This window comes from Falco naumanni, chromosome Z, assembly GCF_017639655.2.
Source record: "Falco naumanni isolate bFalNau1 chromosome Z, bFalNau1.pat, whole genome shotgun sequence".
Classification (NCBI taxonomy): Eukaryota; Metazoa; Chordata; class Aves; order Falconiformes; family Falconidae; genus Falco; species Falco naumanni.
In genome coordinates this window covers 51,274,548-51,300,905 of record NC_054080.1, presented here as the reverse complement: position 1 = coordinate 51,300,905, position 26,358 = coordinate 51,274,548, and the positions used below count along the sequence as shown (strand labels likewise).

General features: G+C 41.9%; 1 protein-coding gene across 5 annotated transcripts in view; it reads right to left on the bottom strand.

Moving 5' to 3' along the window:
* The window catches only part of PSIP1 (PC4 and SFRS1 interacting protein 1), a 39,596-nt gene extending 13,666 nt beyond the window's left edge, over positions 1-25,930 (bottom strand). The window contains exons 1-12 of one of the 5 annotated variants that reach the window (XM_040579985.1): positions 25,832-25,930; positions 24,939-25,073; positions 23,816-23,892; positions 21,199-21,337; positions 14,059-14,175; positions 13,552-13,659; positions 12,951-13,013; positions 10,155-10,214; positions 9,991-10,078; positions 8,269-8,344; positions 7,213-7,411; positions 6,462-6,577 (exon numbers count right to left, since the gene is read on the bottom strand). In XM_040579985.1, coding sequence (XP_040435919.1) covers positions 6,462-6,577; positions 7,213-7,411; positions 8,269-8,344; positions 9,991-10,078; positions 10,155-10,214; positions 12,951-13,013; positions 13,552-13,659; positions 14,059-14,175; positions 21,199-21,337; positions 23,816-23,892; positions 24,939-25,010 — 1,115 coding nt within the window. In that variant the 5' untranslated portion in view covers positions 25,011-25,073; positions 25,832-25,930. The other 4 variants (XM_040579984.1, XM_040579983.1, XM_040579987.1 and 1 more) reach the window with 4 other exon arrangements.
* Between the last annotated feature and the right edge of the window lie 428 nt (positions 25,931-26,358).

The window sequence follows — 26,358 nt, the reverse complement described above, 5'->3', positions numbered from 1 at the left end:
TTAAACCGGCCTTGAAGCTGATATTAAAAGGGCTGTGTTACTTGTCGGAATTTGCCAGTATTCCAGTATTGCAGCTGGATGCAGCTGCGACTCCCCGGCTGCACAGCGCTGCTTTTTTTGCTTTCCTGCCTTAATAAATACTTCGTGAATTTATTTCGAACTCTAGCTATTTCAATTTCAACTATAACAAATTTGGTGCTGTGACTTGGATCCAGACAGCCAACTCGGACTTCCACTCTGGGAGGGTGCCCCATCTTCGGATGGTCCCGGAGGAGATTCCGACTTAGCTCACCCGGATTTTCCAAACTGGGAGAGGAAAGCAAAAAAGAAAAGAGAAAGAAGATACTGCAGTTCTCGGTGAGTTCCCCGTAATTTTTGTGCACAAAGAGCCGGACAAAGACTCGTGAGTGAGTGAGTATATTGCGGTTCCGTTCGGTTGGGGATTGGGTACCCGGAGTGTGAGTGACTGAGATGTCCACCGGACTTAGTAGTCCACCGGGCGAAGCGAGCGTGGGCCTCCTTGTAGTGCAGTTCCCATTGTCCGCGAGGGCGTGGGCCACGAACGGAGGGAAGCGAGTGAATTTTGTGTGAAAGGTGGCACTCTCGGAAGATGGGCCAGAAAAAGAGTAAGGCGCCTGGTTCCATGCAGGAGATAGGGGGTGGGGGTGGGCTCCCTGATATACCCCAAGATAGCCCGTTAGGCCTAGTGATTCAATATTGGGACGCCTTCCCTTCTCAAAAGGGGAAGTCCAGGGAAAAAATGATCCATTATTATATGGAAGTATGGGGAGGAAAACAAATAGGAAAGGATTTATATTGCCCTGCTTTTGGATCCCTTGAGGATTGGATATGTCAACAACTGAATATGTATGTTAACAATAAACAGCCATTTAATGAGGAGGAGAGTGAATATGCCTTTTTATGGATCCTGGGTACAGCCCAGACCACCAATTTGTTCCCATTAAAAGAAAAGAAAAAGGATAGAAAGAAAAGGCAGGAGGAAGACGAACTTCCAGTGTCTCCCCCACCCTATATTCCCCCTCCTCCATCACTACAGGGTCCTGATCCTCCTCCAACAGCACCCCCCCAACCTGAGGAAGAGGCCCCTTCTGATCAAATAACGACTAGAAGTCAAACTACAGAAAGGAGGGAGGAAAATCTATTATATCCATTAAGGGAGACTGCTATGGGGGGACCACAACCCGGAGTCGGATTTGTATCTGTACCCCTCAACTCTGGGGATGTGAGAGAATTTAAGAAAGAAATGGGAACCTTGTTAGAAGACCCATTAGGGGCAGCAGGACGTTTTAATCAATTCCTCAGCCCTAATATTTATACTTGGGATGAGATGGAGGCTATTTTAAAGATCTTGTTTGCAAATGAAGAACGAGGGATGATCAGAACGGCAGGCATGAGACATTGGGATTGGGGACATCCACATGGCCCAGCCGGAGATTTAAAATGGCCCTTACAGCGGCCCAATTGGGACAATCAAGATCCCGCACATAGAAATAATATGGTCGATCTCCAGGATATGATAATTCAGGGATTTCGGGATTCTGTACCCAGAGGACAAAATAAAGCCTTCAATGAACAACAGAAAAAAGATGAAACCCCCACCAGGTGGCTAGAAAGGCTGAGAAGGAGTTTCTAGCTATATTCTGGACTAGACCCTGATAGTCAAGTGGGTCAAGCCCTGCTGAAAACTCAGTTTGTGGCTAAATCTTGGATCGACATAAGGAAAAAATTAGAGAAAAATAGAAGATTGGCAGGAAAAAGGGTTAGATGAATTATAGCAACAAGCCCAAAAAGTGTATGTGGGAAGGGAAGGAGAGAGTCAGAAGGGACAGTCTAAAACCTCGATGGCAGCTGTAAGAGAAGGACAAAATTTGGACAGGAGAGGAGAAAGGTCCCAGAAGGGCCCAGAAAATCCTAGAAGAAAGGAATTCCGCTCACAAGATGTAGAGTGTTTCTATTGCCACAAGAGGGGGCATTTGGAAAGGAATTGTCAAAAAAGGAGCATGGATGAAAAAGTCTTTTAAAGAAGATTAGGGGGGTCAGGGGCTCTGTTTGCTGGGGACCCCTAAGGTTACCGAGCCCTTGATAAAATTAAAACTGAGTCCTCAGCATGAAGCGTAACAGAATATATTTTAGAACTCACAAAAAGGAGACAGGAATTAAGAAAGAAGGGTTTGATAGTACAAAGTCCTCCCTTGGATATTTCCATACACCGAATTCAACCTGGAGACCAGGTATTGATAAAAACGTGGAAAGAAACTTCTCTAACACCCTTGGGAAGGGCCTTTTGTTGTTCTACTTACTACAGGTACAGCTGTATGAACAGCGGAAAAAGGATGGACTCACGCCAGCAGAATTAAGGGACCTATCCTCCCAGAGACGTGGACTGTGACGTTGGAACCAGGAGACCTCCAAATGAAGGTAAGGAAAACCGAGGCCGGTAAATGAACCCCTCCAGAAGGGAAATACGAAATAGTTTATATCAATGGTTCCAAATACCACCTGGAATTACCCTACAAAAGGTATATTTTGCACCCTGGAGTGAAGAACAAATACCTGATCAAACAGTGGGGAGCATGACCATATAAACTGACAGGAACTCCTCAGGTTTTTCCCTTTTGCTGTGAGGCAGAGACAGGTATACCCGAACCACCCGGTATAGGAGACATCCATGGAATACCCTGTTTAAAACACCCCACTTCCGGACACTTATGCTGGGTTGTTTGCTAATGTTTAAATTGTGATAAAAAGTGGTCTTGTGTTTCAATTAAGAGACAACCTTATTGTATGAAATGTCGCAATAATCTGACACCTACCAGGGAACAACAGGCTCAAACAGAAATTTGTAAATTTTGTGGACGGGAACTGTCAGTACCTGAACTTTGGGAAGTATATGAAACAGACTGGTATAGAGTTTTAGGACAGTGTACTATAAGATCCTGGAAACGGGCACAACAACTGAACAGGTGGAAATGTATTTGAGAGATAACTAACTCTTTAGACCTTGAAAATTATTGCAGGATAACAGCAAATTCCCCTGAAGACTACCTGCTGCTGCCGAGAAGACACTGATAACCCGTTGCTCTCTGCAACAGAGTAGACAAGGAAAGGCAGAGAGGTACTAATAGTGGGGAAAATTAAGGCTGTTATCCTGATAATAATATTAATTACCACGACTTTAGAAAATGAACATCAACCCTTCAATTGGACCTTAGGTCGATGGGAGGGTCCTGTTACATTGAGAATTAATGTTACGGCCGGTGCTTCAAGTTTCTTAGTAGATCTCTGCGATTTAGTGCCCACACAACCATGTCTTAACCAGTGGCCTCATTACTTTTGTCCAAACTCAAACCCAGGAAAAAGTTATTGTAATTTTCCTTATAATGATGTTACTGACTCTGACTTTTGGACCCTGTACCATCAATAGAATTGTAACTTTTGTTAAAAACAGGTTAAAAAGGTGCAGTTAATGGTAATGAAACAATCAGAAATGGAAATGAAAATTATACCAAATGAAAGTCCTGAATTAGACACAGCTTGTGAGGCATTGTCTAGATTTGACCAGCAAATCACTTATAAATAAATAAAAGAAGGGGGGGAATTGTAGTAAGTAAATAAGGGTAATTTGCTGATCAAAGGGGTTTTTAACAAAAGGAATGATCTTGCTGTAACAGATCTGAGAATGTTTTGTCTGGTGAGAAAAGAGTTAACCGTTAACCATGAGGTTGGAGATGTACCTCCTCAAGGCCAGTGTTAAACCATAATCTCAAGTTACTATGACCACCTTTGTCTTTGTCTAGACTTTTCTGTAAAAATAATTTAGTTTGTAATGTACAGCTTCTTGCCACGGGACTGAGCATAACTTTGCTTAAACCGGCCTCGAAGCTGATATTAAAAGGGCTGTGTTACCTGTTGGAATCTGCCAACTTGGATGGAGCTACGACTCCCCGGCCGCCCAGCGCTTTTTTTTTTTTTGCTTTCTTGCCTTAATAAACACTTAGTGAATTTATTTTGGACTTCAATTTCAACTATAACAGATCAATTGGTCATAATCAGTTCCTACATTACTTATTTTCTCATATAATTATTTTACCAGTGAAAGAATCCTACAACTGGCCATAAATGTATCAGTGATTATTACTCTTTGCTTTAAGGATATTTAAATTAAGGAAGACTATTTATTACAAATTCATTTAAATCTCCTGGTTCTTTCACTCTTTCTCTAGTGTTATCACTAAAAATAAAGCTGGGACTCAAGAAAAACAAACCAAAAGTTTTTTCCTTCTCAGTTACAGGATGAAGACAGGCAGAAGTCTTTCAAACAAGCTTTTGAACTCTATTCAGAGAGTTTAGCAATTCCTCAGTCTTGTCTTACTGAAGGTTTTCAAATACTCATTTTAGAATTTGCATATTTCAGCATATCACGATTCAATATTTGCAGGAGGGGCCTGGGAAGCAAGACCTCAAGTAACGATCAGTTGGAAGGAATGTGCTCGAGTTTGTGGGCCACAAGCCCTGGTGATAAGGGACATGAGGAATACTGAAGGGTATAGAAACAGGGACTAAGTATCAAGTTGAGACTATACAAGGAATAAGGCGGTGTTTGTCAGCTTGCACAAGGACCTGGTGCAAGAACTGCAGATACTGTTATCTTTAACTATTGCAGAATTGCTAAATAGCTAGTGTGAGGTCTTTGCACAAGTTGCCATGTAGTTATAGAATAAGCAAGTTTTTGAACCTATTAGAATAGGATGTAACAAGCTATTAGGCTAATTAAAGTGACATTTGCTTGCATCAAGCTGTGTCCTATCTCTCAATTACAGCAAATATTCTGTGACTAATCTTCCTATCATAGCAATATGCATCCATAAAACATTCAGGCCTGCATGTCTATAGTCTTCCATGTTCCTTTCATACTCTATCCAGTTACAAATCAACAGTTTGAGTACTTAAGACAATTTACTTTAATCTGTAGCACAAGTTCATGCTGTCCAAACAGTGCATGTACACTTTGTATATGCACAGAACTGTGTACAAAGCACTGTTATTCAATGTAAGTATTTCCAGTCTTTCTAGCTACTTTGTTAAATCGAAATTATGCTGCTGAGAAAAGTAACCAAAAATGGTATCAGCCTATACTCGGTGTATTAGTAGAGGAACCTAAGGACAGCACAAAAAGCAGCCGTTTTTTGTTTTATCAATATTGATTTTTGTGGTATTAGTCATCAGCTATAATTAAATTATGCATTCGTTAACTACTGCTTCTTTATCTTACCAAAACAAAGCTCAACCTACCCTCCAATGTATAAAATACGACTGCTATTTAAAAGTAGAGGAGATTGGATTATAACCAGAGCAATATGACTGATTTCTGTAGTCATTTAGCATATGCCACGTTTATTAAACAGTCCAATTTTTATTTATTAAAGAGTGCAATTTTCAGAGCTGCAAAGGTGCTAAGGACAATTTAATATCTCTGGAACTGAAAACACTTAGGTTTGCTACAGGCAAGTAGAGTAATCACATTAGGTTTCCAGAGAAGGAGTGACAGGAAGAGGAGAAGAAAGGGCTAGAGGATTTAAATAAACACCCCAAACATGATTCTTGTTAATGAATGTGAAAAAGTTAGAATTTTTTTGTTACAAAAAGGTGAAGGGGACCTTCATCCTCCTCTTCATCTGAATGTTTACCTTGTTCTCCCTTTCTTCTGCCCTCCCACCAACTGCGAGGATGGCAACATCGTGTTTTCGTGGTGGTGGCTTCTTCGCTCATTTGCGGAATAGCTCTTGAGAATGAGTCAGTTTTCTTCCTATTGTCCCACCCCCCAGTTTCTGGCAGAATCTTCTCTCCATTCTTACGCTTGATTCATTTGATAATTTATCTTCCAAATGCAGACTGCTCATGTAATCACTCAACTGGCTTTGCAGCTCTACAGTAGAATAATTCTTATCTGTTCCTTTTTTTCTGATGGTTGAGCTCCAGCTGCCAGACAGAGGAGGAAATGTTTTCCAGGTAACCCTGTGCATTCCACAACCCGATCAAAAAATCCATAAGCATGGATTGATAGGTCCTACCAGTTCTCAATCTGACAGAAAAATGTATGGCTGTCCCGAACAGTTTTTCACACTGATCCCTTTTCACATGGATATTCTTAGGTTACTTCTAAACAGAACCCACCAGCTGTCTTCTGCTAGAATTTCTAAGTCACTGAAAACTGACATCACTTAATTACTAGGTTCAACTCTTCCCATCCTCCCACAACAGAACCTATTAGTTTAAAGGAGCTTTTTACTCTCCACTTAGGTTAAAATAGAAAAAAGGGTGGGGGGAGAGAACAACAGAACACTGCAAATCAGTTTGGAATTTTTTCAGGTATTGTCTTCTCCTGTTAGTTTCAATGTACTCCTACAACTTGTGTACAACACATGTTAAAACAAACTCACAGTTCAGATACTGTTTCTTCCTCTTGCTTACGCTTTCTTTCTGTTCCTTCCCTTTCATGCTGGCCTCTTGAAGCACTTCTTCTATAAGTGCTCAGGCAGGTCCTTCCCCTTTTCTTCTGTTTTTATATGAGATTTTTGGATTGGAAAGAAAAACAAGATTATTAAATCTTTGTTTCTGTTAACAGGTGAACTTACCTATGCTACATATCTTTGAAGCAACACTGCTTCACAGAACAATTCAACAAGAGCTGGCTTTCCCTGCAACTAAATACAAAACCTCCAAATATTGCTATGTTCTGAATTTCTGTAGCCCTTTCTCCTTTTCTAAGGGAAGGCAAATATCCTAAGCACCAACAAAATTAAGACTTCCCAGTAATTGGCTAGGGACAGCTTTATACCTTTCAAAACCTTGATTTCAAGCCAAATTCTCAGACACACCCAAGGAAAAAATGTCTGTGTTCAAAGGAACAGAAAAAAAAAATTATCAAAATAAGTTACTTTTAAATTTTAAATATATTTAAATCCTTTTCAACAAATAAAGTGTCTTAGAAAAGATGCTTTTCTTTAAAAATACTAAAGTTCCTGAAATAATTATTTGACAAAATGAAGTTCTACATCCTTTATTCTATGAATCTGTATTAGTCAGCCACAAGGCTCAGACCTTTACCAAGTTCTATCATTACCTTCAAGACAGATCTTCAGTGGTTCTGCTTTCCTCTATAATAAATGTATCAGAAAAACAAGATTATACCTTGTCACCTTTTTCTTCTCCATCACCTTCAGAATCAGAAGCATTTCTCCTTTTTGGTTCAGCCTCTTTCTTTCCTTCCTTTTTGTCAAATTCCTTCTTTGATTTCTCCTCCTCTTTCTGACTTTCCTCATCTTTTTTTCCTTGTTTTTTTGGCTTTTCTTCTGGTCCTTTTTTCTTTGCCTTCTCCTCCTCCTTAACACTAAAATAGGACCAGTGTTTAGGCATATCAATTGTCTACAGTGAGTTTAAAATATCACATTAACTCAAGAATTTGGTTTTTTTTGCCACAGAATATTAAAAATTATGAATTCCTTCAATCTCAGTTTATTTAATGACTCATGAAAAAAAACATCAGTCTTTTCCTAAAATTATAGCCCACTATCTATGCAAAAAAAGAAATGCTAGCATGGAGGCCTTAATGAAGCCAACACTAACATATGTGCAGAGATCCAAAACCAGGAAGTTAATGTTCAGAAGTTTCACACACATCTGTCTGCTGGACCAAGAGTGCATACACCATAAATCAATTTTATGAAGTATACTTAAGGTGTACATATGCTGAAATTATGCATCCGCTAATCTATAGCAAACTACACCAATGCCCAGATTTCCTTCAGTTACTAGAACCACTAAGGACTTGACACAAGACCCTAAGAAGTTATAAATAAAGTTTTACAAATAGTGTTGGAATTTCATCAGAAGACTTCTGAAAAAATTTTACAAAAATAATCATTATTTTAATTTTGTCATATCTTGTCTCCTCCCTTAGTAAATGTCTTTCCTCTTCACTCAGTATACAATTATAGAAAGAATTTTGCACAGATTTTACAAGTTAGGAAGGTTAAGATCTTCTGTCTCTTGTTCCAGAAATGTGCTACCTTGAGTTACTCTGTATTAATCACTTGAGCTATAAATAACATCAACATAAACAGTAACTCATACCGAATACTCAAGGGGCAAAACCCTGTCAGGAAGTCAGTATTAATTGTGAAGTCTTAACAAAAGGAACAACACAGTTTACAATGAAGAAGCTTTATATTAAGAAACAGAACTTACAAGTCACACTCTGAAAGACAAGATACTTTCACAGACTTGGGTCTCCCTCTTGGTTTTGGAACCTTCACTTCAGAAGCTAGTATTTGTATAGAAAGAAAAAGTTAGTCCACAATCACCATCTGCTCCTCATCTATAAGGAAAGATTCTCACTCAGACAGAAGCTACACTTAAAAGTCAAAACAGACACTAACTTTGTTATCATAAAAAAAATCAAGTGTTAATTGAATACCAAACTTTAATCAAGATCTCTTTGAAAAATTGAACTGTTAGTATTTTTCATTGGTTAATTAAAAACTTTCATTTTTTTAGCCACAGGCTCCAACTATAAATACTTGTGGGTTTTGCACTCTGTGCAGTTAGAATTTGCTTCACATGTTGCATAACTAGTATGAACAAGACTCAAATTAGAGAATGAGTAGGTCTGAAATTAAGAGAATGGAAAGAAGCCATTTAGTGTCCACATTTGTCCACTCTGCTTAACAGTATTTTTAGATTTATCATGGGGCTTCCATCACTTTCCTTGATAACAAATCACTGTCGAGAAGTTCTGCCACCACACTACAGTATACTGCAAAATTGCACTTCCCCAGATTCATCACATTATTAGGGGACTAGACAAATACTGTTATCTGCCTTCTTGGCATTTATATCCTCCAAATACTTGCCCAATACCACAGTGAACATGTGGTTAGGAAACCTAATACTCAAGTATTGGGACTCTTGCTGATGTCAGCATGGAGTGCTTAAGCAAGAGATGCATGCATCATTATCAACATCAGAAAATGCTGCAATGTACATCTTATAAAAAGGTATTTTCTACAGAAGGTGAAATAAGCTAAACCACATACAAATATTGATGAATACAAATAAAAATGAGATGGGAGGGGGTGCGCAGGGAGAAGGGGAGCTGAAGTAATACTTTGTTTCCTCAGTTTCCAAGGTAATCAAGTCTAGTTAACTGTACTTGCACTTTCTAAAAGTAATTTTCAAATGGTCAGCCAATACAGATAAGTATAAATTGTTTCTAGACTAGATGCTCATACAATGTACTTCGGAAGGCAGTTCTTGCAGCACTAAGTAGTAGCTAATAATCAATTCAAGAATATCTGCAAGGTTACCCAAGAATTGCAATTAATTAGATCATTGATACTTTGAAACAAGCATTGCAGAACTATCACCAAATGGTTCTTATTATACATCTTAAAAAAAGCATGTCTATCTTCTTTTCATTTCAATCTACAGACTGCCTTAAATATCTTTTTAAGCAAGTCTCTCCAGCTTTGTTTTTACTGTTCTCTGAGCTCCACCTACAAGCTGTGTGTCCCCCTAGTTACCTTATGTTTTATGGATACTCTAACACAAAGTATTTTACAGACCTTTAATGAATATTAACTTTTATGGAGCAACAATGCACAAAGAGCTTATATCCCATCTCTGCACTTCAGCGGTATTCTATAAAGAAGGTTTTTCTAAAGATGATACTTGTACCCAAAACCAACAAGTCATACTTAGAGAACTGAGCATTAATGCTAACACTTTAAACCCATTTATGTCATAAATTCGTCAGTTTGACATGAGGTGTTTTCTCATTACAACCTATTAGCAAAGACCGCCTTTAGCATGAGAAAACACTCCAGTAGCACTTTGCAGTAAAGAGACAGCTGACTAATTTTACTAAGACATTTCTGGGATAAAAAAAATAAATCTTTATTTTCAAGTTACCTGCTGGTCGTCCTCTTTTGGGGCTTACTTTTGGAGACACTGGCACAGGAACTGCTGCTGCCTCCTCAGCTTCAGCTTGTTTTACAACCTAATTTAAAGAATGGATTTTTGTTAAGTGAAAAAACACAGGGCACCAATATCTCAATTCCTCTTTTGGGGCTTACTTTTGGAGATACTGGCACAGGAACTGCTGCTGCCTCCTCAGCTTCAGCTTGTTTTACAGCCTAATTTAAAGAATGGATTTTTGTAAGTGAAAAAACACAGGGCACCAATATCTCAATTACTTTCTCAAACAACAGTTTTAAGCTCCTAGAAATGCATTATTATGCTATTGCTTGTACAGATGAAAAATGTTTCCAAATATAGTAACAGCTTGTATTTAAATACCACTAATTTCACTCTCTCCATACCATCACATAGTAAAGTTTCATGTAATTTCAGTCAGCCCATTCAACTTCAGAATAATAAACCATCTTGGTACAACAAAGGAAAAACATTATTTGTAAGTATTTTTAGGATTACCATAACAGCATGCCAGAACCAGTTTTAAGCAGGTTAAGTTCACATTTCCCTACACACCCCATCACCCATATAGAAATACTCTTTGAAATGCTATTACCTCCCCTAGCTGCATCAAAGTGATGACAGATGGCCAAAGAAGGAATATTAAATAATCCAAGGAACTCATAAGCTAACACAACACAGACACAGTGACCCTGTAGAGTCAGTGTTGTAGAACTAGGGTAAGAAATAAGTTTTCAGACCTACTAATTGCTGAGACAAAGTACCTGAAAGTAACTTATCCTCATTACAACATAATAGTAAGAGTAACTCCTGCTGAAGCAGAAACTTTGAAAAGGCAGCCCCAACACTGGAGCACGCGTATTATATATACAACTATGTAAAGAGTTACAGGAAATCATGTACAATGACTAACATCTCCACTTGAGAAGTATATAAAGTTGCTGTAAATAAACCTCCTAAAAACAGGAAAAGATGTGCTAGCTTTGTGGATTTACTACCCAGCACCCATCTTGGCGCACACATGAAATAAACAAGTAACTCGACTCTGTTGATCGCCTTTCACACACCAGGTGAAGTACCTTCCTTTAGGGGCAACGACAGTATTAAGCCAGTAGATGGCGCTACTCGGAAAAACATCTGCCTCCAAAAAGCACTACAGCCAATTACTGGCAAGGAAAAAAAGGTATGTTGCACTAACTGGACATAATGACCCCCATCTACATAGTCATTTTATGGAGTTTGGTTGTAAAGACAGATAGAACTTATCACAAAAGAAAATCCTGATGAAACAACACATCTCCCTACAGAAACATTCCATATCCATACATGCATGAAAACAAGAACTGAGAAAAAAATCCCAGAGAAAATGTTCACTGGATTTAGTATCCTGGATGCAGGTGCATCAGCTAGCAGCAACAGAGAAGTTACAAACAAGTACCTATTTATCTTTATATTATTTGTGGGCACCTATAATAAGACAATTTTAAAGACTAGAGACCAATCTAGAACACAGTAGAAGCACACCTTTCATACTGTGCTTTTCATCAGCCTACAGAAAGTCTTCTTAAATGAAGACAAAATACCTGCTAGAGTGCTTTTTTCACAATCCTAGGAAAAAGAACACCATGTTTTTAAAGGCAAGTAAGATATATTTGAAGTCATGTAACTGCATATCCAACTCTTTTCTGACCCACAAGCATACACCAAATCCCTTGAAATGTTTTTTCTGTTCAGCAATGGCCTGTAGTAATGCAAATTTCTTATTAAATCCCTTGCCCCATGCAGCACATGCCAAATACAAGCCTGTCAGCTGAAGCTAGTGTGACAGTGGAAATCTTAAGCCTGCAGTGACTTCTGATGCCAAAAAAACCCCACCTCGAACAAAAAGAAAAATGCACCACAACCATACAATTTCAGTGCTTTTTGAAAATGCAAAGAATGAGATCTTTTTGTGTGCCATCTGTAAGGCTTCTCTTGTTTACAAGCTGAAATCACTTTTATGCATAGTCACAGACATTCGTTCAACTTGTTTCAGACTGGAGACTTTCTTTGAATTTTATTTTAGATTTCTATGTAAGTCTACATATTTTTTAAAAATAAAGTATTATTTAAACTATGTGGTTTAAATATTCAAGTCACTTCTGCAATAGCATCCAGGCACTATCTCCCTTTTCCATTAAGCAAATGATAGTCAGCATGTTGCTTACCTGTGACAACATACTAAAGTTAGTTACCTTGCACTCATCCCATCCCTGCTGTCAGCACTAATGTTACAAATTAAATGGTTTCAGATTAAAATTAAACTCTACCCCACTTTAAACTAGTTTTCAGTTGGGCCAGTTCCCCAGTCTGGCTTGCTGTGTGACCACATGAACAGTAAGGCTCGAGCATGCTGAGCAAGCAGGTGAAGCTGCTTCTTTCAGAGGAAGTCCATTTTTTTGCAGGTTAAAAAGACCACAAAATCACAACCTTACAAGAGGGAGTATTTCAGGTGTTAGTTCAGTATGACAAACATGTTAAACTTTTTCAGAGTTTCAGAACAGACTACTTTGTCAGTGGTCTAGCAACAGTTTATGTCTTAGTTTTTTCTACTCGGCAATGAAGTGTTTGGGAAAAGATGGTAACTGGTTAAGTTCAAACAGAATTAAAACTTGTAAAGCATCCTCTAGGAAAACCTCCATTCCTACAAATCTTTCAGCCATTTGAAATGAGGGAGGAGAGTATCAAACACAGCTTACACATAATCTGTCATTAAAGAAAACAATATCCAGTATCATCACATCCAAAAATTTCAGTAAGGTGAAGTAATTAAATAAATTATATATAAAATAAAATAGTTACATGAATATTTATAATGCACATATATAATACATAATTTATGTTTTCTTTTATATTATATATAGATAATAAAAATAATTAAAGGAACATACTGTTACCTTTCTTTTTCTTCCTCTTCTAGGAACTTTAGGAATAGAATCATCACTTGTTTTCACCACACCCTGTCAAGGTTAAAAATGGTGCTAAGAGTCTTCACAAAAATATATTTTTAATGATTCTAAGTATTTTCCACAACTGAAGCCTCTGGCATATAATTTAGACAAGAACCCCATAATATGTATGCAGACACCTCCTGCTTTTAAGTTATTAAAGTCATTATTACCTAGTAATCAGGATTTGCTTCTGGAAGGTAAGAAATAAGTACTAAATAAATAATACTGTTTTAAATAAAGGTATGTTTTAGTCTAAACTCTTTCTCTAGTCCTTTAAAAAAGTACATTTGCAATACAAAGTGATAAAAACCACACTGTTACATCTGTTTTAATTGATCTTATAGACAAGCCATACTAAAAGGTTCCTAAGATGAAAGCTTCAATTCCTGTTAGTTTCAAAGAGAGGCATAAACATAAGTGAATACGTAAGTTTTATATAATTAAACAGCATCTGAGACTGTTACAGTAGTATTAACTATAGCTTCTTCGTAACAGATACGCATTGTATTAATATGTTCTTTGGTACACAGAAAAAGCTTTCACATACTTCTTTACTGTTTTTTTCAGAAGTTAGATCGTCTTCCTTAGAAGTACCCAGCTCCTTCTCTTCCACTCCAGGTACTGTACTTAAGTAACTATCCTGTTTAGAGTATAACTGTAAAAAGAGTCAATATAGAGTAAAAGAACACATTTAGAAGTATTTCATAGTGAAAAGAGAACACACTAATAACCATCAGGCTGGTTTTCACTCTGAATACTTTGTCTTGGACACAATTCTTTCTTAGGCACACATCTAAAAGCCTAAGGCAGGGCCACTTTTTCCAGTACATGATTGTTGATGGTTGTCAGAACAGGTTAAAAACCAGCAACATACCATAGTGGAACTTAAAATTCCACTTTGTGTTCATGATAATGTAACTACACGCTACACTTTTTCACTGTATCACCATTACCTGAGCACTTTTAAGTGTTCATGTCAACATTCTAGATTCTTTTTGAACACTGGCAATGCAACACAGTTTTGACTTTAAAAACAAAACATTCAGTCACTTACTTTCTGGACAGTAGCCTTTCTTCTTTTAGCTACTGCTTTTTCTTCACTTCTTCCAGCAGGCTCCTCACCACCTTCTTGAACAGCTTCCTTGACGGTAGTGTTAACAGCTGGATGGGACTTCAATACAAAAACATCAAAAATGAGATCCAAATCTCCTCCTGAGCTACAATAATGACACTGAGAAGTGTTATACCATATTACTGAAGGAAGCATCATGCTAAGGAACCCCTTACCAGTACTACAATAATATTACAATATACCTTATTTCATTACTTTCCTTTTTCAATTTAAATTGCCTTATCATTATCAAATTTCCAAGCTCTAATGCTGTAACTCCTTTTCACACTAGAAATAGTGCAATTTTTAAGTTTTCTCTTATGTATAATTTTTAAAAATTGGGTTCGGTCAAATAAAACTTGTGATGCTATCGTCAAGAAATGCTTTTTTACATGAGCCATCAATCTTAAATGAGCCAACTACCTGTTCCTGAAAACATGAGCAGAAAAGAGATCATGATAAAAGCTAAAGACATCAAGTCTGAAACATGGAAATACAGAAAGTAAAGCTAAAATTACTCTTTTATTCCATTACATTATGTATCACGTTCTCAATCTTAACCATTACCTCCTTCAAACAAAGCTGGCAGAATGCCCCTGACTCTTAATTTTTTCCCGCACTGAGGAAGTGGGTTTGGATTTAAGCCCAAGCCACAAGCTCCCTTCTGCCCTCCACCTCCCTTACTAGCATTTACAAGCAACATCTGCAAAGTATAAATAATGCTTTCAGAACATTCCAGCCAGTTCTGGCAGTTAAACAGAAAAAGCAGCTCTCTGAAGAACTTATCAAGGCAAAATATGCCCAGTAAAAGAACAGGGGGGGAAACATGCAAGTGAATTCCTCTATATGAATAGCTGACAAGTCTGTCCCTTTAATATTATTACTGTATCCAGAATAAAAGCCCGACTTTGCCAGCTTTTCCATGTGATTACCCAATCTCCTCTGACCTTACCTGCTGTGTAGCCAAACACAAAATTATCTACTCACCTTGAATTTTTAAGGCTCTGACAACTGAACTGTCTTCCCTGCTACTGTCCAGTAACTGTGCTTCACTTAACTCTTAAGAATATTTTCTAAACCCAACGAATTGCATGTGCATCAAATATAGAGATGAAGAAATATCTTCAACTACATTCATTCATCTCAGACCTCAGCTAAAAAAAAAATCTTTTCCACTCACCAATGTGTACTGAATGCTGCAACATATTAATAGGCTGTTATATACTAATATATAGTTAGAAAACCAGTATCTTGCCAGTATGCTTATGTTACCTACCTTTCCTCTCAGTCTTCATAAACAACTACTTCATTTTTTGAGATCACTTGCTGCCTACACTGCTCTTCTCCCACACACTACACCAGGGAAAACATCAGGCAGGTGTCAGCACCTACTGCCAGCCACCTGTGTGGAACCCAGCCTAGGATTGCCCTGAGCTGGTCAAAAACGGTTCCAGATGGCTCAGCAACAGGCAAATGGAGCCACCCCCCCACCCCCCCCCAAACCTGCCCACCAGGAATGCACAGTGCCTTCACACCACCACTGTGCGAAGGGAATCACTGAGGAGAGAAGCACCTGCCTGAGAAGGGCTGGAGGTGCTGCAGAAGGGGCTGCTGACACAGACACGATGCCTGTGCAGGGCGTGAGGGACACTGAGCCAACTGAGATGCCAGGGCAGGAGGCACCCAAGGGGTCACCTGGTAAGGATGCCAGGTGGGAAGAGAAGGCACCCAAGGAGTCACCCAAGCCAGGCTCCAGTCCAGAGGAATTGCCTGAGCAGGGACAGAAGGGATGGCAGCCCACAGAGAAGCCCACACCTGAGCAACTGAGTAAGAAAGGAGGAACAGCAGAAGCAAAGTAACCCCTACACAGTAGCATCAGTCTCTTGCACTGCCATCTCCTCACCCAAGGGACCAACTGCCATGTGCAACAAAGGGACTGGTGACTAGTGAGCAGAGTTGGCTGGAAGGAAGCTGATGTGTTTTCTCCTACGCATTTCTTGTTTTTTATGTTACCAGAACCAGTAACAAAAGCTTATGTGAAATGGGTAAACTGTGCCAAAGCCCCCAACACGAGTGGTTCTGTTGCCTTACCATACCCCTCTGGCAAAGATGGGAAGGAAGGCCTCAGAAGCCAATTTCAACCACTCTGCTACCCTTAAAACAGGTATCAGCTTCCCCATAAACTCCCAGTAAAACTGACTAAATACCTGTATCAAGCAGTCTTAAAAACTTCCTTCCCCAATCAAAATATACAGAAGCCCAACCCCTCAGCAAACCCTTAGCTGTTAATCAAGATAGCCACAGAGACTGTTATCAAGCAGATAAGCATCCTTCCCTTTTTACTAGAAGTGAGAAACTGTACATAATTGTTTCTCCACTTTGAGAATAGGATGCTAAAGCAACATCTTCATGAACAGGAAAACTGCCACATAGTCAAAACATCAAGGAAACCAACAAGAATGTTAAAGTACCTCAAGTGTCATCATTGTGAACTGTATGTTATCCTGCAAAGTACTAAATAAAGCTAATTTCAGCACATAAGCTGAAAAAAGTAAAATCAAAACAAAAACCAAACATCACACTACAATTTTCTTATTCTTGAGAAAGTGGGATGTTCCTCCATCTCATCTATAATCTTTGGTGGAACACTGACATAATATTGACATTCTAAGAATTAAACCCAAAAAGTAGTGCTTTGTGAAAAACCATGGAAGATCCATGACTGATTAACCTGACAAAGATAGTAAAGCTATCTCTGAAACATACCCTTATTGGCAGTTCTATTTCACATGAAGTAACACTAACTCTGTTTTAGATCCCAATTTATTTTACAGACTGTCAAAGCCAGTCAGCTGCATATGTACTCCTTCAGCACCAACAAGAACTGCCCACAAGTAACAAGAGCTGGCTAAATGCTGACTAAGGCCTTGATTTAGCTTTACGTCCCTGCAAAGACAACATGGGTAGGCACAAGCCGTCCAGAAGGTTCCTGCAGCGCATTGACGATAATACTTTGATGCAGGTGGTGGAGATGCCAATGAGGTGAGGCATGCTGCTGGACCTTGTACTCATAAACAAAGGAAGACTGGTGGAGATGTGAAGATCAGGGGCAGCCTTGGCTGCAGTGATCATGAGATGGCAGAGTTCAGCATCCCAAGTGGAGGAAGCATGACAAGGAGGACTGCAACCTAGGACTTCAGGAAAGCTAACTTCGGCCTCTTCAAGGACCTACTTGGAAGAATCCCATGGGTTAGGGCCTTAGAGGGTAGGGGAGTCCAAGAAAGCTGGCTAGTAGTCAAGCATCACTTTCTCCAAGCTCCAGATCAATGCATCCATATGAATAAGAAATCAAGCAAAGGAGGTAGGAGGCTTGCATAGACGAGCAAGGAATTTCTGGCAACCTCAAACAAAAGAATAAAGTTTACAGGATGTGGAAGAGGGGACAGGCCACTTGAGAGGAATATAGGGATGTGTTCAGAACCACAGGGAGGCAACATGGAAGGCTAAGGTTCATTTGGAATTAAATCTGGTAAGGGAGATCAAAAACAAGGCTCCAAGTACATCAGCAGGAAAAGGATGACTAGGGAAAACATGGGCCTGCTGCTGAATGAGGTGGGTGCCCTGGTGATGAGGGACACCGAGAAGGCAAGAAGTTACTGAATGCCTTCTTTGCTTCAAGACTAACCCTCCAGTTGCCCTGGAGGTAAGAGAGGAAGTCTGGAGAAAGGAAGATTTTCCTTTGGTTGAGGAAGATCACATTAGAGCTCACTTAAGCAAACCTGACACCCACAAATCCACAGGCCCCAAAGGGATGCACTCCTGAGTGCTGCAAGGGCTGGCAGATGTGATTAAGGGCTGTGATCAGCAGCACAGTCTGGCCGGAGGCCTGGTAGCCATGGTGCTCCCCAGGGGTCAGCACTGGGTCCAGTCCTGTTCAATTCATCCACCAGTGACCTGGATGAAGGGACAGACTGTCCCCTCAGCATGGTTGCTGATGACACAAAACTGGGAGGAGTGGCTGGTACACCAGCAGGCTGTGCTGCTGTTCAGCAAGACCTGGACAGGCTGGAGAGTTGGATGGAGAGGAACTTTATGTAACAAAGGCAAGTGTAGGGTCCTGCACCCAGGGAGGAATAATCCCACACACCAGCACGGGCTGGGGCTGACCTGCTGGGAGGCAGCTCTGCGGGGAAGGGCCTGGGAGTCCTGGAGGACAGCAAGCTGCCCTTGGGCCAGCAGTGGGGCCTGGTGGCCAAGGCAGCCAATGGGATCCTGTGGCGCATCAGAAGCATGGCCAGCAGGTCAAGGAATGTTATCCTGCCCCTCTACTCTGCCCTGGTGAGGCCACACCTGAAGTGCTGGGCCCAGTTCTGGGCTCCCCAGTTCAAGAGAGGCACAGACCTGCTAGAAATAGGCCAGTGGAGGCCTACCAAGATAAGGGTACTAGAGCATCTCCCTTATGAGGCAAGGCTGAGAGAGGTGGGCCTGTTTAGCCTGGAGAAAAGAAGACTGAGGGGAGATCTTATGAATGCATACCATTATCTAAGCGTGGGTGTTAAAGAGGATAAGGCCAGGCTCTTTTCAGCCGTGACAACTGACAAGACAAGGGGCAATGGGCAGAAACTGAAACACAAGTTCCATCTGAATATGAGGAAGAACTCGAGGGTGACACAGCACTGGAACAGGCTGCCCAGAAAGGCTGTGTAGTCTTCTTCTCTGGAGACATTCCAAACCCACCTGGACATGACTGTGCAACCTGTTCTAGGAGAACCTGCTTTACCAGGGCGTTGGACTAGATCATCTCCAGGGGTCCCTTCCAACCCCAACCATTCTGTAATTTACTCCAACTTTTTAACAATGCACAGCACAGGCTAGAAAGAGAAGTCTAGCAAAAGAAAGGTTTTCTAAAGTTAGAGTTAAAATTCAGAAGGAAATTTGTGCAAGTTTACTGTATTACTTCATTCTGTAATTCAACCTGGTTCAACCCTTCTGCTCAAGCAGTGACACCCAGAGCTAGCCAAACAGAACCATTTCCAGATGGCTTTTGACTATCTCCACAGATGGAGACTCTACAGCCTCCCTGAGCAACCTGTGCCCATGCTTGTGGCTATGTCTCTAGCATCATACGCCACACATGCTCACCCACCTTCACAGCAATAAAACCCACCTGCTCATTTTCAGAGGGAACCTCCAGTATTTCAGCTTGTGCCCACTGCCTCTGGTCCTGTCACTAAGCACCACTGAAAAAAGCCTGGCTCCATCTCTCTTCCCCCTCCCTTCATGTATTGTATACACTGATGGATCTCTCCTGAGCCCCCCCAGGGTTGAATAGTTTAAGCTCTCTCAGGCTTTCCTCATAGCAGAGATGTTATGCTCCATCATCTTTGTGGCCCTTCATGGGACTCTCTCCAGTATGTCCGTGTCTCCTGTACTGAGAAGCCCACAACTGGACACAATATTCCAGTTTGAACATTCCTACTAAGAACAGTTTCTTTTTCTAGTAATTTCAAGCCTCACTTATAGGAGCAGATTTTCAATACAACTTGCAGAAAGAAAGACTTTTTTTAAAACAAAGCAACAGGGGGGGAAAAAATAGCAAAGAACAAGCCAATGGCTATAAGACAGAACCTGACCAGTTCACAGAAAGCATCTGTGTAGGATCTACCACTGAAGTTGAATGAAGTATCTGAACAGAACTCAAAAGGTGGAAACGACTACCCTGCAGAAGAGCTGCCAGACTAGGAAAGCAGTCTGAAAGTATCTCTTGACAGTATGTTGTGTCTTTCCAATTGGAAATGTATTAGGAATGTCTGACATGCTACACAAGCAATGCAGAGCACTGCTTAAGTTACTGATTCCTGCTGCGAAACAAAGTATTAGACAAGCTTGTTCATACCCCGATTTTCACCTTGTTAGAATGACTGGTAACATACACCTCACTTAAGGTTCACAACTGCCTCAGCCACCCACAGAGCATCTCTCCTAAACAGTCACAAAGAAAAAAGCAAGAAGGTATACAGACTCATTTTGCAGTATCAGAAAGAATCTGTCCCTTATTAATGAAGTCCTTCCCACTGTGCTGAGGGGATCCGCATCTTTCCATATTCCGAAGCAGAAAAAATGTACATCTGGAATACATCATCTTACCTCTCAACTCTACTTCAGAAACTCTGTAACTCTTTATCCATGTTCTCCTTCAAACTAGAAACATAGTAACTTCAAATACCTTATGAATGCAGGGATTCACTGGTGCTAAAATGGCAATCTGGCACGTCCTGCAAGAGCAGGAAGTAATACCAAAAGAAACCAATTCTTTTTACTATTACTGCAGCTTTCCCTACAAGGCAATGTGATCAGGGTCCGGTGCACACTGCAAAACCAAGAGGCTACAAAGTGTTCACAGCAGGTAGGTAAAGAAAATGAGCAAGACAATTTCTTGATCAAGTTTGGGTCTTTCTATGGGCAGCACTGCATAGCTCCAGTTTAAGCCTGGAAGATTTACCAAGAAAGCATGAAATGAGGAGCAAATCAAGGAAGTCAAGTCACAGTTTGGGGGCAAAATTCAAGCATCACATTGTTTCCAACCACTAGAAGGATAATACTATACACTAAGGATTACTTTATTACAAGGATACTTGTGGAGAAAAGCACTTGGGTTTAGAGGACAGAAAGTAGTTGACTGAGATTCGAAAAAACTACCACTTTTCAAGCACAGCTATATAGTTCCAAAGTTAAGTATCTGAGAAATAGACATAGTTATAAGCATATATATAGCTGTAAGTAAAACTTGATGTATACTGTAAAGTGTTAAAACTTTTAGCCTTGTGTTCCCAAACTGTCCACATGATTCGTCACAAGCTTGCTACAATAAATAGGTATCTCCATTTAAACACCTTCCACCTCTTATGACAAATATTAGATTTAAAGTATTTTTTAAAAAACACAACTGGTCTAACCCACAGCTGAACAACAGCACTAATTCATTACCCTACAGCTGGGAAACACTCCTTGCCTTTTTCCCCACAACAGCACAGCAACAAAGATTTGCAGCCTCTACATACAGACTCATTTGCAGACTCTTACCTGCTGATGAGAAAACTTCACTCTGGGGTTGTTGTCGATTTCCCACAAACCTTCATTAAAACCCTTTCTTTTATTCAGTTTGCCATATTTATCTTTATTTTCAAGGTAAGGGAATATGTCCTTTGGTCCCAAAAATGCCCTTAAGGAGAGAACAAACAAGAAAAAATTTCATAGTTTAAATGGTTAGTTTTTTCAAAGCAGTAAGCACCAAATTTTATTAAGATACAATATTCATTACTAGTGCAACAACTAGTTCTGCTACATAAGCATCTTTGGTTTTCTCAACTTCTGCCTTCAACAGCTCAAGTCTTCCATTACTAGCACCACACATACGGGACCCCTGTTTCCCAGGGCGTTGAGTGTCTGACCAAGACACAGCCAACGCTGCATCTCATCAGACTGAAGCTGATAAGACACCTAACTACTGTAAAACGGGAACAATTAAAAACTGAGTAGTTTGCAAACAAACAGAAAAAGCAGCTGCTTTCTTAGGAAAAAAAAAGAGGCTTAAATGTTAATAAAAAAATCTTTGAATCTGGACAATGTAAGGCAAGAGAACAATTTAAAGGAAAAAAAAGAGCTCCAAGCTAACAAAGAAAATCTTCTAACTAATTAAATTAAAAATAATCCAGTTAAAACAAAATTTCAGAATAAGAAAAAGCAACACTTTCAATATACTGAAAGATAACAGTTAAAGAAATGCACGGGCATACAAGCCAAACATATAGAAGTCTTCTTCACAGAAATCACTTCTTAAAACAAAGAACAAGTAACACGTTATAACAGAGTAGAGAATGCTTACTCTTTAATTCAACAGGGCAATGTATCTTGTCTTAGCATGGCTTACTAAAAGACAGATGTGAAGTACTAGATTAAGGCAATTTCAATAAATACTTAGTAAGATAAAGAAAAAGAAGAAAAAACCCAAAGCCTTTCCTCCTTTTCAGAGGGACCTGGACAGGCTTGAGAGGTGCATGCAAACCTCATGAAATTCAACAAGGCCAAGTGCAAAGTCCTGCACCTGGGTCAGGGCAACCCCCAGTATCGATATAGGTTGGGTGCAGAATGCATTGACAGCAGCCCTGACAAGAAGGACTAAAGAAGGACTTAGGGGAGCTTCTGGAACAAAAGTTCATCATGGCCCAACAATGTGTGCCTGCAGCCCAGAAAGCCAACCATGTCCTGGACTGCATCAAAAGAAGCATGGCAAGCTGGTGGAGGGAGGGGATTCTCACCTTCTACTCTGCTCTCATGAGACCCCCACCTGCAATACTACTTTCAGCTCTGAAGCCCCCAACAAAATGATATGGACCTGTTAGAGCAAGTCCAAAGGAAGACCATGAGGATGATCAGAGGGCTGGAGCACCTCTCCTATAAAGACAGGCTAAGAGACTTGGGGTGGTTCAGCCTAGAGAAGGATCCAAGGAGACCTTATAGCAGCCACGCTGTACCTAAACAGGGCTTGTAAGAAAGACAGGGAGACTTTTTAATACTGCCTGTAGCAACAGGACAAGGGGTAGTGGTTTTAGTCTAAACCTATCCTCTTTTATTTTAGATATTATGAAGAAATTCTTTACTGTGAGTTTGGTGAAACACTGGAACAGGTTGGTCAGAGCCTCATACCCAGAAGTGTTCAAGGCCAGGCTGGATGGGGCTTTGGGCAAACCTGTCTAGTAGGTGTCCTGGCCCATGGCAGGAGAGTTAGAACTCTCCTCAAGGTCCCTTCCAACCCAAATAATTTTATAACTCTAAATACAATAAACAGGAGTACTTGTACACAGAACTTCTATCTCTGATCTGTTTAAATACCATTTGCCATTTCCTTAAGAAAAAGCACAGAATTAAACCCACACCGTTATAGGTTTTGATTCTTTTTAACAAACAACTCAGACAAGAAATGTAGCACTGACTTTGAAGTCTTAGAAATCTACATTAGGACAACTAGTCATGCTATAAAGTAGCATAATTTGCAAAAAGACAGAACTGCATAAAATTCAGCATATTTACAATCAAATTTAGCAGTGGAAGAAATACAGTCCTTCAAAGTAAACACTATACAAATTCAAAATGCTAGCACTGCTGAAAGTACCCAAAGCTAAGTATTTTGAAAACCGCAGGTATAAAGCTGATTGCACTGCCTCATTTTTCTCTCCAGATCTTATAAAAAACCAATACCCACTAACCCCAAACCTCTCCAGAAAAAACACCCCAAAACACAATACTTTATTATCTGTCTGTTTCTCAAATTTTGCCTATTTCATTGTCCTCAGCCTTACTGCACTTTGACAATCTAGTGTTAAGAATTTTGAGGATATATGAAACTATAATGAAAGTCCATTACTTAAGAAACAAAAACCTACCAGTCATACTACTGTGGGTACAATTATTTTTCTTCTGACAAGGAAAGTCTACATGGTATGGTTATGGTCTTACCAATGCCTTAAATAGCTTAAGCAAATGTTAGAGAAGCATGTCTTGTCAAAGGATTAATTTAGGAAGAGCTGGTCTGCTACTGAATGCTATAGTTTAAAATACACTGCACTCAGACAAGCAGTTAAGTTCTTGTCATGGCACTCTACAACGAAAATAATACGACCCTTAAATATAACAGACTTACGTCTCATGGGTGCCAAAAAAGAAAATAAGCATTTTATTCGCAGGTGGCTTTACTGCTCCTTCAGGAACTTCATCCACCTAAGGAAAAGACAGACTATTACTCAAGTCAGGTAACATTTAAGAACAGTCTAGGGGAAAATAAGTAAAAGGGGAAAAAAGCTACAGAGAAGTAAAGGAGGTCTCAAGATCTCTTTTTAACTGTAAATCAAAAAAATACAGCAAAATCAAAGACTTACCAACAATAAGAAATTACACCACTTTGTGTTACAGCAACACTTTTCACATGACCATTTTCTTTACAAGTGAGAGACATCATATACAGGTAAAAAGCACAATTCAACTCCACCCAACTACTGTCCCTCTTAGAGCATAAGTAACAGCTAGACTTCCTACCCTTGGGGATAGCTGGTAACTTGCCCAAGCCCAAAATATCAAGTACAACAAAGAGGAAAGGTCAATAAGCCGTTTACAAAAAAAAATTCTTAAGCCAGCACCTTTCCTATGTATCTCATCATTATTTTATCTATGTTCCCACAACTGGAAAATGACCTACAGCCATCACAGAACTTGCCAAGGCTCTTCCCAGGGAGAGGGCAAAAAAAGGCCTGGACAACTCATCGCATACTTAGGTTATGCTAGAAGCAGCACTGTAGGAACAGCTGACTAAGAGTTACCCTGCCACAACTATGTTTTTCTTTTTTTCAAAAAAGCACAGTTATTCGGAACAGTATTTCCATACAGTTAGGTGCCTGCAGAGCTCCAGCATCATGCTACCATACAGCGCCCCTCACTTCTAAAAGTTATTATGCAAATTAGGCCAACTAACGACTCCTAGAGAGGTCTGTCTGTTACAGGAGAAGGGACACAAGATAAGCATAAGACAACAGCAAGCCAGAGCACAGCACAGGATATGCAGCGCGATTCAGAAGTCGCTTCCAACCACGGGAGTGCAACCGTGCCCTCCCTGGCAGGAGGCGAGGCTGAAGGTGCGACGCGGTTGAGCCGCATTACTCTCCACAGGTGTCTGAAGGCGCTGCTTGCGGCACAAAGCGCAGGGCAGCGCGGGGGCCAGGTACCGCGCGGGAGGGCGTTGCGGCCTGCGGCGGAGGGAGGGGGCGCCTTACCCTGGCGGGCCAATGGGGGTAACCTTTCATCTTGGCAAAGATCAAGTCTCCAGGTTTGTACTCGCGGCTCATGCTTGCCCCCGGACGCGACGCTCTGCAGCCTTCACCGGGACGCTGCCTGCCGTCCGAGTACCCCTGTCGGAATAAACACACTGAGGCTGGGGAGCAGAATCAAGGGCAAGACATGAGAAACATGAACAGCGCGCTCCGCAAGGGCGGGCAGCCCCCGACCGGCTGCCGAGGGACCCCGCGCCGCGCCTGCTCCCACCGCCGCCGGGAGCCCTCGGGGAGCCCCACGGTCGCGCCCGCAGCCCCCGCGCGCGGCATGTCCGCGGCTCCGACGCTGCACACAAACCCACGCGGGCCGCGCTGGGCCGCACGCAGGCGGGAGCGCCGCCCGCCCCCCGCTCGCCCGCCCCCGCGCACACACGGCTCGGCGCTGCTCGCCCGCCGCGGCCGAAGCTCCCCTTCCCCAACCAGCAGGGCTCCCGCCACACGGACGCGAAGCCCGCCTGCTCCCTCCCTCCCCCCCCGCCCCCATAAGGCGTGATGGCGCGGAAGGTAAACTCCGCCCGTCTGCCTACCTACCCGCCTGCCCATCTACCCGCTTGCCCGTCCTCCCACCGCCTCGACCGCGGCGGCCTGCCGCCTCGCCACCCACCGCGCTGGCGCCCGACCCGCAGCCCACCTCAGCCGCCTGCAGCAGCGCCCGCCGCGGGAGACACGGCTGCGCTCCCTCCTCCCGCCAGGCGGGGCGGGACCAACCTGCACGCCGCAACCGGCCGCGGGGGTGTCCCAGGCGAATCAGCGCAGGCCCTGCAGAAAACAGACGACTTGGCCCCCCCACGCAAGCTTGAGGAGAACGCGAGCCACAACAATAAGCAACCACTTACCTAGGAGCCCCGAAACGGCAATGGAGGAAGGAAACGAGCGAGTCTATTTAAGGTTTCTCCCCGCATCGTAGAAGTGGCTCCTCCCTCTTTCCGCGGGGGCGGGGCAGCCGCGGCGCTGCGGGGTTGGCGGAGCGGCGAAGGAGGAGCGCCGCGGCGCAGCCCCGCGGGCCGCCCTCGGCGGTAGTGCGGGGGCGGGGGCCTCCCGGCCGTGTGCCGCCCCGCTTCCCCTCCTGGCCGCAGGCGGCGGCCGCGGCCGGCCCCGCGAGTACGACCCACGCTGCTCCCCGGGCTCCCCAGAGTGGGGCGAGCTGCGGTGGGTGTCGCGCCGGTGGCAGCGTGGCTGACAGACGCGGGGGCGGCGCTCCCTCGCTCAGCGCCACGGGCACGGCCGGGGGCTGGCACCGCTGCGGCCGCGGCTGCTGCCCCAGAGTCGTTTTCACCGGCGTCTGAGTCCGTGGCCTCGCGCCGGGGCCCTTCCCAGCCGGGAACGCCGCCCCACTCGCAGACTGGAAGCAGCTAACGGTCAC